The following is a 12972-nucleotide window of genomic DNA, read 5'->3' as shown; positions in this document are numbered from 1 at the left end:
TGTAGCTGGCAAATGCTAATAGCTTATACTTAAAAACATTCACTCTTAATTCCTGCAGCCTGCTCATTTAAGGTAGACAGTAAAAAACTGCTAGTGAAATAACATACTTATTCAGCCCTAGAAAGATGCTTACAACTTTCCAATCCCTTTGAGTACTCACCAGCACATTTTGTTCTTGTTTTGAGAGCTGGGCCAGGAGATCCGGTTCCTCCTTCACCTGGTCTTGTAAGTAATACACTGATTTCATATTCTGTGTCAGGATCGAGGTGCCCAATCTTATAGCTCGTGGAGTCCACAGGCTGTATATCATACCAGCTTCCACTGGAAGTTCGATACTCAACTTCCCTTTGAATAATGGGTCCATCCCCATTGATAGAATTGGCATTCAACTGTATCCACAGGTAAGTTGCACCGACTGAGGACAGCTGAGGTGGAGCAATGGGAACTGGTGGCTCTGAAGCACAATAAGTCACAAAAAGTAGCAATGATTATACCGCCATTTTTTCTACTTCTAAAAAATTCAAATAAGCAATAGGTTTTGTACTATATTAGAGCTGAAGACTGCATAAAAATACGGATATGAAGAAATTTTCACTACATATCAACTTGTTTCCAATAAACTGCAATATGCAAACTCGTCTGCTTATGCACTTGGCGATTTTAACATGAAGCTTTTGTTTATACCATGTAACTTCAAACTGGGTGCAACTGGCATTCTATTCACTAAACATGACACGGCAATTTTTAACTTCCAATACAAAAAGAAATATGAACTCAGGTTTTCTTATCAAAAGACAGTTCTTACTGGATGGAGATATAAATCCTACTCAATACTAATATTTTTAAGCTGAAATTGATATTGTAGTCTATCCTTAGACATAGCCAGAACAATGATTTCTGCATGAAAACAAAATGAATTTTTTATCCATTATTTCCCAGGAACTGTAATACTCAGCCTTGATATTTTCAGACTTCTGTGTAGGCAGATTAAATATAGTCCATACTGGGACCGGGGCTGTTTAATATCTTTGTCAGCAACACAGAGAGTGGGATTGAGTGCACCCACAGCAAGTTTGCCAACACCACCAAGCTGTGTGGTGCAGTCGACAGCTGGAGGGAAGGGATGCCATCCAGAGGGACCCTGGAAGGCTAGAGAAGTGGGCCCATGCAAACCTCATGATGTTAACAAGGTCAAGTGCAAGGTCCTGCACCTGGGTCAGGACAATCCCAAGCACAAATACAGGCTGGGTGGAGAATGGATTGAGAACAGGGCTCAGGAGATGGACTTGGTGATGTTGGTTGATAAGAAGCTCAACATGACCTGGCAATGCATACTTACAGCCCAGAAAGCCAACCGCATCCTGGGCTGCATCAAAAGAAGGGTGACCAGCAGGTCAAGGGAGGTGATTCTCCCCTTCTACTCCACTCTTGTGAGACCCCACCTGGAGTGTTGTGCTCAGCTCTGGGGTCCCTGACATAAGAAGGGCATGGACCTGTGGGAGTGAGTCCAGAAGAGGGCCACAAGGATGATCAGAGGGCTGGAGCACCTCTACTATGAAGACAGGCTGAGGGAGTTGGGGTTGTTCAACCTGGAGAAGAGAAGGCTCCACAGAGACCTTATAGCAGCCTTTCAATACCTAAAGGAGGCTTATAAGAAAGATAGGGACAGACTTTTTAGTAGGGCCTGTAGTGATAGGAGAAGGGTTAATAGTTACAAACTAAAAGGGGCTAGATTTACGTTAGCTATTAGGAAGAAATTCTTTACTGTGAGGGTGGCAAGACACTGGACTAGGTTGCCCAGAGAAGCTGTGGATGCCCCACTGTGAGGGTGGCAAGACACTGGACTAGGTTGCCCAGAGAAGCTGTGGATGCCCCGTTTTGTTCAAGGCCAGGCTGGATTTTGAGCAACCTGGTCTATTGGAAGGTGTCCCTGCCCATGGCAGGGGGGTTGGAACTAGATGATCTTTAAGGTCCCTTCCAGCCTAAACCATTCTATGATTTTTCACGTCCTATTATCTTTGTTAAATAGAAGGAGTTTCTAAATGAGAGCTGGGGGAATTGTTGAGTCTTTACTATGAGTCTGACTGGATTTCATGTAATTGCTTGTTTTCACTAACAACCATACAGAAGCAGTACTCTTTCTCACTGAGCAAGCATGTGTGCAATCTCTTGATAGGCTGCATTGTAAAGATTTTAAAAGTGAGCAAAATTTTAAAAACGCTTTTATTTATTAGGTGATGGACATCTTATTTTAAATTAAACTGCTGAAGTAATTTGCAGACATGTCTTTTTAAAGGTAAATAAATTATTTTTTCCCTATTGATTAAGCAGGAAATTACTTTGCTGTTTCATGCGTCACATCTGTGTAAAATTCACCTTCCCATTGGTTAAAATATATTTAAGTAGAATAAAACCAGGCCACTGTAATAAGGCCCTGTTTGATCAAATATTCTTTAACGTACCTATCAGTAAACATTGCCACCTTCTTAAGGCTACACAGACTACATAATGAGCACAGAACATCTCCCTTTCCTAAGCTGTGGATTGAGATTTATTCTCTTCTGCTAACCATTTCCTAACATGTTGAGATATAGGTAGTCAAACAGAAGAAAAGTTTAATTTATACATTTCCCAATTTTCTCAAGGACTTCAAAGTCAGAGTTAAAGAACATAAAAGAATGAAACATAAGGGAGAAAGGAACTCTGGAAATAAGTATTGGTATTTCCTGAGAAAAAGTAGAATTGTAGAATTGCTTTTTTAACAAACACGTAATTATCCTATGTGATCCTACCTTTTTTCATGTACAGAAAGAATACTCAACTCACAGAACACTAAGTACATTGAAGATTACTGTGCCTCAGACAGTTTCTAATTAGCACTATACACTTGTACGTAAGCTTCAATCTGTGCAATCTGTTAGTAATTGCTAAAATATCACATCACAAAATAGTAAACATAGGCAGTGGTATTAGATATATTTTCACCTTAACAAAACTAATTGATTACTATCATGAACATGATAAAATGGGCAACAATCCAGAATGTCTCCAAAGATGTCTACTAATTATTACTGATTGAGATAGACATAAAAATAGTTTAATATATTTTGATAGATTCCAGTACATAACAAAAAGTATTGTTTACATTTTCAAATCAGAATGGAAAACACTATTACATGTCAGTAGCAATATATGGCAAAGCAATGTCACCAGTTAGACACATACTGCAGTTTTATTGTAATTATTGTCCCTGTAGTATACGAACTATGGCTTCATACAGCAATAGCATGTCTGGAAACAGTTCTGACTTGACTCGAAATGATTTAGCATCAATTTAAATCATTAGGCTGTTTTGTGAACCAAGACATGAAATGGAACTTTTATAGAGCATCCTAAGGCATTTACTTAGCCATGCTGAAAGAACAGTTAATTACTTTCAAGTTTCAAATGCTACTAAAGGCTGTTGAAGTGCCATTCAAAATGCGAACTCAGGAGTTAGGTCACTAAGGTTAGTGGTTACACCAATTCGTTCCAAGTACTACAAGTACTTGAAATAGACAGTATTTTATTGTCTTTTTATCCCTTGGGGCATGTTTTTCATTCCTTTGTGACCACAGTAGAAAAGGTTAATGCAAGCTGCATTATTTCAGCAAAGCCTGCATATACTGCAGTTTAATATTAGTAATGTAGTTTAATAATAAAAGTAGTCTTCCTACCAGAGATCAAGGTTACATAAAATGAGCCTTTCATTACAGATATGATGCTCATTATTAAGTGGCTGGTCATAAACATGAGACTAAGAGTTAAGCAGACACTTTAATACAAACTATGTACTACCAAATATAATGAGACAATTTAATGACTAAAGTATGAAAGTTGTTCTTCTGACATTAATTTGTTCCTTCTGTAAGTAAAATTGTTTATTTTTTTTAGGATATTGAGGAGTTCAAATCACTTAATTAGGTAAATACCAGACTGCAGCAGCACTGTCTTCCACTAGAGGCAGTTTTACTGGTGGCCAGTACGATAGTCTCAAAAAAATTCCATGCATATTATTTTCTGATTAATACCTTTAAGAAAATGGTACAATAGACCTGTGATTTTACAGCTGTGTACATTCAAGGAAGGAATTTCAACTGATTGCATAAACAAGTTTGTAGCATAGGCTATTTAGTACAATGGTTTAGCTTAGGGTTCTTCCTTGTAGATATCTTGAAATAAGTAAACAAAGCTATTCAGTACTGTGAAACCCCTTAAAGACAGGGTTTTGAAACAGAATGTTAACTCAAAAAAAGAAGGTAAGTTTATCCATAATTTCAAATGTAATGCTTTTTAGACTTTGGACAGACAGGTGATGTCTTCTTGAATTCTGTGACAAATGGTGATGGGCATAAGCCCTTATGGAAAGAAAACAGTGGCCACCTTACAGAGCCAGAGGTCTGCAGATGACAAGAAAGTTTTAGGTAGATGCTCTCATGTCATCCTATGTAAATGCATAATTTACAGTAAATATGAGAAAAAGACAAAGCCTTTATGATAAGGAGCAGCCCTTCTCTTATGCAGAGGATAAAACCAAATCTAGTCATACATGCATATAACCTATTTATTCTTATGCACTTTTATATTAATTTGAAACATATTTGAAACAGCAACTCCTTTATTTACACTGTTTTGTATTTTAAATTATACGGAATTTCCAAATGTCTTCTACAAGATCCTAACTTCTTCCTGTTTTCCAGTTTTAAAATTTTAATAGGGAGGGAAAAGACATCACACAGAGATGCCAGTGGAGATAATGTAAATCTCTGAGATTTAAGTGTTATAGAACACAAAAAAAGAGACATTTCTTTTCTGTGGCTTAGAACACCTAACTTGAAAAATGAAAAAACCCCTACTTCAACACAAACAGGAACACTTTTCAATTCTTCTTTTGAGGTGAATGTGTGGGAGAATGGAGCCATGCTACATTTGCAAGGGAACAGGGAAGAAACATTTATCCTGCAAGCTATTTTTTTTTTAATTAAATAGTAACTGTTACAAAGATAATGCCACAATATCCTCAGGTGATACTGTTGAGCACATGATGAGTAGGTGAGGTGATAAAAATAATGTATCAATCATCTCTGATGCTATGTCCACAGTAAAAACATCATAATTATTACAAATTTAAGCAAATAATTGTAATTTTATAGTCTTAAAATCAATTAAACAGCTTTATTTTAAGAATATTTTCTTCCACTTTCCTCTCTATTTTGTTTTTTTATAAATATAAATATTGTGCTCCTCTTTTCAGCATGCAAATGATTCCATCCCTTTAGAAACAATGGAGAGCAGTGCCATTTTGCAGCATGTAGTTGTGGATGCAGGGCAACAAGTAACCCCACTGATAACAGAAGGCCCCGCAGTGATTTTGAAACACCACAGCTCTTCATGCAATATTTTCATCAAAAAAGTCTTTAAATAATTCCTGCCAAAGCATGTAATAATTTAATTAAACAATATCTCTAAACAGTATAATGCATAACACATTAGCTAATTTTACAGTATTCCCTTACTGAGACTGTTCAGGATGAAAACTTCACTTGACCCCGTATCCTAATGTTCTTAAAATTACTTGTAAATTCATCATTTAGGAAAATGTCATTGTTATGTTTTACACATATTTTGAAACTTTACAGAAAAATAAGTGTCCTTGTACTATACACTGATAAGCCTATGCAGGTACAATTTGTTAGCTGGACATTAGCAGATATCTTGCTAAACCCTGTAGTAGCAGCAGTAGTACCACCCATCCCTAAGGACCCACAAACTGTTCCCTTCTCCAAACACGATTCCTCTCAAAACCAATTGTTCTCACTTCCCCGCTCCTGACTCACCAACCCTCTTCTAAGACTGCAGTACTTCATCTCGCACTGCTCTCACTCCATCCTCACCTGATTACCTAAGTGGTCTAAACCCATCTACCCCTCCTATGCCCTGCTTTGCTCAGTTTTTGTTTTCTCCTAACACTATAGTCACCATCCCCACATTCCAAACACCACTAAATTCCCACTCCACGTCTGGTTTGTTTGTTGGTTTCTTTTTTTACCCTAGCCCGTATCTACAAGCTCTATGTCTGCTCCTCTCTATGCCTTTCACTCTGCTGTTGTTCTAAGGATGCTTCTTCCTAGCACACGCTTTTCCTCTACCTTGCTGCACTAGACAGTTCCTCTTTTCAGAGTTCCCTTTTTCACTGGCCTTAGCCCCCATTCTCATCCCTTACAAATATATACACACATGTATTTTCAAATAGGCATGTGTGTATGTAAGTTTATCTTCTACTCTTTGTCATCTTTCTCCCTAGTTTTCAGTGCTTATGTAGTCCCAAATTTTCACCTGCTTCCCTTCTCATTTCAAAACACCTCCCAGATTGCCCTGCCTTTCAGTCCCTACACTAACAACCTCATCTGAACACGCACCTTCTTGCCCTTGCACCCCTTGCTACCACATCATGCATCTCACCATTTTGCCTGTACAGTACAAGGGCTCAGCGAGGTGGAAGGCTGTACACTTAAAGCACAGGTTAGGTAAGCTCACAGCTTTTGATTCCTGTGCCTGGACCCAGCTTCTCCCAGAGGAGCACAGAGCACTGCTTGCATTTAAATCCTATTCACTGTACCTAGAATTTGGGGGAAATTTCAGAATTTAACTCAGAGAATTCTCAGAGTCTTGGTGGGTTTTAATTAGTAGCTTGTAAATTGACTGTACTTGAAAACAGATCTTCACAGGATGAGAAAAACAGTATTCTTGACATAACTATTACCCTCCTGAAAAAAAGTTCCTGCTTTAAAGTTGAGAGTCCTCAGCGCTTTCCTAAGATGGCTGAACTACCTCTGCCATTCTGGCTGGAGGTTTTCTCAAAACCTTCAAGCTGCAGCACACCCCCACACTGAAAAATATCAGCCTCAAGTCAGTTTGCCAAAATATGAGCATCTGAAAGCATGCCTTCATGGTTGGAACTGTCAGGCAACCATAAAAATAAGTCCTAATACCAGCACTGTTTGCAAAAAAGGGGTAAAGCCTGTGCTGATGGATCCAGCATGAAAGGTTAGCAGGCAGAGAGAAAAAACAGATGTTAAGTACCTGCATGTATTTAATGTATGGGAACAACTGATACCACAGACAAGCAATAGTTAATATTTTCTTACTGTGTCTTCTTCTCAGAATGATTTTGCCCTCCAGAATAAATTCTTTGCTCTAGAGGTCCAGAAGAGGTTTGGTTCTGTTCCCAGTGTTAAATCTTTCATTTGGAAAGATTCAGACATTTAAGCTGCCAGCATTACAGATGGCTACCTTTCTATGCCCTTGCTTAAAAACCTAACAAAATTCCTTTTAACCAATTTGACACCTAGGTTTACCTTGTTTGAACTCAATAAGCAGTCTGAACATTGTAATAATCTGATGTCTGCTCAGACAGGCTCATTCTGTTCTCCTAAATCTAATCTGTGTTGTATCTGCCCGCTATTAGAAAAATTCAACCTAGGGACTGTATGTAGAAGTCTCATTAACTTCACCAAACACATTTAATCAATTCCACCCTACTATTTTCCTTTTGCTCAATGTTTGATTACTTTTATATCACCTATTAGATACGAACTGCTGTTTTTTACAATAAGTGGGTGATCTGACAAGGCCAATTTCATGTCTCCCATTAGATAAAGTGACATTTCAATCCAATTCTCTGACAAACTTATATGAGGATACAGTGTAGTTTAAGCACACACAATGACAAAGCACCGTCTTTTCAGCCTTTCCTATCAGAACAAACACTCAGGTAAATTGAAAACCTCCCCTTCGGGATTTGTTTAAATAGAGCAATCAATACTTTATTTCACCTTCCTCTAAAAGACATATAAGATGACACAAATGAATTAAAAAAAAAATATATCCCTTTTTTCATTCTCGTTTAAGGAGAGACTAATTGTTCACTGGCAGGCTTTTTGCTCATTAGTTAGACAATATCAATGTTTACAATTCTTTAATAAGATAACGTGGGATTAACTGACAGCTTTTTAATTGCTTCCTCCCCCATACAGATTAAACCTTGTTATAATCATATCTGCTCAGGTAAAAAAAGAAAGGGGGGGGGAGGGGGCGGGGGAAGAGAGAGAAGAATATTTGGCAGTTTCTGCTCAGGTAAAGAAAAGAAGCAAGAAAAAACCCCAAACATTTGGCAGTTTCTTACATATCTCTCATCTTCAAGATTTCATTTCTATTCCTTTATGTTTTCAGGTTTGGTTTGCAGCATCTGATACTAGCAGCCCTTGTGCCAATTTCAAAAGTTCTAGTACCTGGTTTGCAGTGCAACACAGCATCACACTACAGCAGCAGTACAAACCTTACAGAGGTATACATAGGTAACTGGAATTTATTTAGAGTAAGTTCCTATTTAGTGAAACTATGTCTACAGTGAAGTAGAATGGGTGTTGTACACAGCTGTAACTCACTACACTGTGCAAACATCCCAACTTAAAAGCCAAGATACTTTGAAAATATCCCAACTCCAGTGCAGCATTTACTTACTTGCAACTTGAGTTACAAGTTCAGTAACCACAATGAAACAGAGAGAGATAAATGTGAAGAACTGATGCTCTTTAACTTACAAACGTAAAGTTTGACTCCCCTGTCATCCTAGCAGTGTAATTCTAGGGAAATTCCTCTTAAGTCAGCTTGGTTACACCAGTGTAAATTAAAAAAGAATTAGATTCATTGTTTGCAACAAAGAGTGGGGAGTAATTACACCACTGTTTCTACACATACTATTATTAAACCATCAGTAATTCCCAAGTATACTAAGCATTATATACAATATGGGTAAATGTACATTTTTCATGATTTATTGATGGTGATGGATTAAAAAAGATATAGCTGCATGGAAATCACTCACTCCATTATCTTTGAATTCTGCTAACTAACACTGCAGACAAGCTGCTGAAAAAAATAGTAAATACAATTTCTTAATTATAGGTCATCAATAAGAAAGGGTCTTTACTAATTAGGCCCTAATGCTGCTATTTCAGCATAGCCATCTAAAGGTTTTAACAGCACAATGTTTAAAATGGGTCTTTTTAGGTCAGAAGGAATGACCTGCAGGTGGTCTCATAAAATACAGGCAAGGGGGATTACCATAATTACTTTGCCACTCTACAAGTAGTTAATGGGATTACACCCAAAGGCTATCCACTTGCTCACAGTGCCTAGTGCAAATTTTCTGAAAGAACCTCCACAAGCGCAAATGCTTTAATGATACGCTTCATAATTTTATCTACTGCACCACAAAAGGAGCCCTAATAAAGTAAAACACCCTAAATCAGGGAAACTGAAAAGAATCTAACTTATTCAGCTTCCTGTACCTCCTGTCACTGAGGCAGTAAGTTTTCCACCTGCCTCCTTCAGGCAGTCTCCATTCTTCATTTTCACTGATGTTAGGTCTGAAAGATGTTTCTTCATTCCTATTGGGATTCACAGCCCACACTTTCTTTTTTTTTGCTGACTTATATTTACAATTTTAGCCACCTCTTTTATTTTGTTTTCATTCTTGGACTGAAATAACCTCAATTTTTCCACATTTCCATAACGACACTCTCATCTCACCCACTCTGTTTATTTCTTCATCTGTCCATTCCAGTAGCTCATCTAAGCTTTCACACCACAATTTGTTTTGTCTTATATTCATACACTGGTTATTTGCAACTTCCTTCTCCTTGTCTTGTCATGTTTCTCTCAATATTCTCTAAAACACATTCACTAAAACCATATTCTTCCATTTGGAAAATAGTTTCTTCTTCATTGTGGCTTTCTTGTATCTTCTACTGGTGACATATTATTCCCCAGGCTAACCTATAGCCTGAGTTTTTTCTTCTCCAATCAACACCTGTTCACACTGCTCTAACCATATCACCTCTTCATTATTCCACTCCTTATTTTCTTCTTAAATATCCCCCTCAATTTTTATTTAATTAAAAAAAACCCACGTCCTATCTACAGCTTAACTGCTAACATTCCTGTAACTCTTCTCAATGTAAACTCTATTGTCCTCACTTTGTCTCATCATTTTTTCCCCAGAACTTTTGCTTTGCTTTAGTATTTTGTCCTGATTCCTTATTTATGCCACTGAGCCTCCTCTCCTTCAAACTCTTCCTTCTGTCATGGCTTAACCCTGGCTGGATGCCAGGTACTCACCAAAGCTGCGTTATCACTGCCCTCCTCAACTGGACAGGGGAGAATATATGATGAAAAGCTCATGGGATGAGAAAAGGACAGGGATATCACTCACTGATCACTGTCACAGGCAAAACAGACTGAACTTGGGGAAATTAGTTTAATTTATTACCAATCAAATCAGAGTAGGGTAATGAGAAATAAAACCAAATCTTAAAAAAACCCCACACCTTCCCAGGCTCGACTTCACCCCCGATTTCTGTCCCCCCTCCCACCCAGCAGCGCAGGGTGCCGGGGCCGGGGGCTGCGGTCAGTCCATCACACGCTGTCTCTGCCGCTCCTTCCTCGCAGGGGGAGGCTCCTCACACTGCCCTGCTCCAGCCTGGGGTCCCTCCCGCGGGGACAGTCCTCCATCAGCTGCTCCGGTGTCAGCCCTGCCCACGGGCTGCAGTTCTCCACAGCCTGCCCCAGCCTGGGTCCCCGCGGGGTCACAGGCGCTGCCAGGACCCTGCCCCAGCCTGGGCTTCCCACGGGGTCACAGCCTCCTTTGGGCACCCACCTGCTACGGCGTGGGGTCCTCCACGGGCTGCAGGTGGGGATCTGCTCCACCATGGACCCCCACGGGCTGCAGGCGGGGATCTGCTCCACCATGGACCCCCACGGGCTGCGGGTGGGGATCTGCTCCACCATGGACCCCCACGGGCTGAGGGGCACAGCCTGCCCCACCGTGGGCTTCACCACGGGCTGCAGGGGAATCTCTGCTCCGGCGCCTGGAGCCCCCCTGCCCCTCCTGCACTGACCTGGGGGGCTGCAGGGATGTTGCTCTCACTTAGTCTCACTCCACTCTCCAGCTGCAAGTGCTGTTGCACAGTAACTTTCCCCCCTTCTTAAATGTGTTACCCCAGAGGCGCTACCACCATTACTGTTGGGCTCGGCCTTGGCCAGCAGCAGATCCATCTTGGAGCCGGCTGGCACTGGCTCCATTGAACATGGGGAAAGCTTCTCACAGCAGCCACCACAGTAGTCCTCCTGCTACCAAAACTTGCCGTGCAAACCCAATACACCTTTACTGCTAGCTTCTCATACACATGCTTTCTATATTGACTTCAGAAACAAGATCCATGGTACATTTTCAGATGTAACAGTTATCCTACATCTTTCTTATTGTCCTACATATAATTTGCCTTTAGCAACAGGATTGTGTCTTCAAGAAGTTCTGACAAATCTCATACAGGTTTATAAATATGCAAAATAATTGAAAAGTTAGGAGAAAGAAAAGAGTAAATCCCAGATCAACTAATAACAAAGCCCCTTATCCAGTTTGCTGTCTGCAAGTAGAACTCTGCAAGCTCTTATACTGGAATAGGAACTGATTCTTTAATTAGATTACTAAATCATAAGAAATGTTAATTTGTATCTTAACCCAAAAGATAAAACCTAGAGCAGAATTTGGAAAGCAGAGTGACAAGAAAGTATGACACAAAATTAATTTCTTGCTCTGTTACTCCTTAGCCTATAAATTTCTTTAATTCCATTAGAACAGCTAAAATTAAATAATCTCTGATAATCCAAATGCTACCCTCAAAAGAAAAAAAAGTATTATCCAACAAAGGATACTGTTTCTAAAATCAGAGGTTGCATAATAGATGCAACTGTGTCCTTCCTAATTCTCAGAGGAAAATCTCACACCTGTGGTGGATTTAGTTTTAGGGCAGTCATTCACTCCTTGCAAACTTGGATCAAATTTATTTCAGAAAGAAGAGAAAAAGAGCTTTTAGCCCTTCATCTCGCTTGTTTCTTGGACCAGAAAGGAAAGATACATTGCAAAATTCTGTGGCTCCACAACTTAGATGCTAAAGAATATGGTTTTGTCTCTGGCAAAACAAAAATAAAATTTTGTTCCTCCAAAATACTAGTATAAAAGTAAGAAGCAATCAAAATGAAATATAAAAGCAATTAATATTAAAAAATTGTTTTAGCTGAGTTTTTTTATTTAGGATGGACAGACCTGTATGCATTCTATTTACATGTATTTCCTGCTATTTTTAGAAACATCCCTCCATGTGTTGGAATATGTGTATTTTATGTTTGTTGTAATATAAATCTTTCATATTTTGCAGTAAATATATTTTTAGAATGCAATCTCCACAAAGGAGGTAAATAGCCAGTATATGTTCATCTTTTTTCAAAAAATCTTGTAAAGACATATAGTTCTAAACAGTACCTTTTTGGAGAAATATTTAAAACAACAATTGACAAGTAACTAGTTAATTAGCCCTAGCCTTGTTACAGCTGGATAGACTGTTAAGATTTACATAAACAGAGTCTATTTACAGAACCTCTTATTGACTTTAACAGGCTATGGGTAACATTCTTACTGAATTAGCAGTATCCTTATTCCATACACTGAGCATGCAAATACTTATTTTTATTGTTAAATACCTTTGACTATCAGTTCTGCATAGTTTGATACACCAACTCCTCCTTCTGTCCGGATCATGCAGCGATAGTTGCCAGCGTCCCGCTTCGTAGCATTTACCACACTAAAAAGAGCTACAAATCGGCGGAAGTTGAACACTTTTATGTCCTTCAAAGGTGCATCCCTTACATAAATACCCTAGGTGGAGAAACAAAAATAAAGAATATTGTTAGTCATATTAAAAAAAAAAGAAAAAAAGTACTGACAACCTATTTTATTTCTCTCAGGTTCCCCAAGAGGGGAGGCAAGATAAAAGCAGAAGTCTGTATGTTACTTTTACAGATGTTTATGCT

The 12972-nt window shown here is 38.9% G+C and overlaps 1 protein-coding gene across 8 annotated transcripts in view; it reads right to left on the bottom strand.

Annotated features, from left to right (window-relative positions):
- PTPRM (protein tyrosine phosphatase receptor type M) overlaps positions 1-12972 on the bottom strand; it is a 480832-nt gene that overhangs the window by 280339 nt on the left and 187521 nt on the right. For all 8 annotated transcript variants that reach the window (XM_080378965.1, XM_080378966.1, XM_080378970.1 and 5 more), the window contains exons 6-7: positions 12643-12817; positions 161-454 (exon numbers count right to left, since the gene is read on the bottom strand). In XM_080378965.1, the coding sequence (XP_080235091.1) occupies positions 161-454; positions 12643-12817 (469 nt within the window). The remainder of the gene's footprint in view (positions 1-160; positions 455-12642; positions 12818-12972) is intronic.

This window comes from Falco punctatus, assembly GCF_963210335.1.
Source record: "Falco punctatus genome assembly, chromosome: 3".
Classification (NCBI taxonomy): Eukaryota; Metazoa; Chordata; class Aves; order Falconiformes; family Falconidae; genus Falco; species Falco punctatus.
Note: the sequence above shows the minus strand (reverse complement) of the source record. Positions and strands in the feature narration are given on the sequence as shown.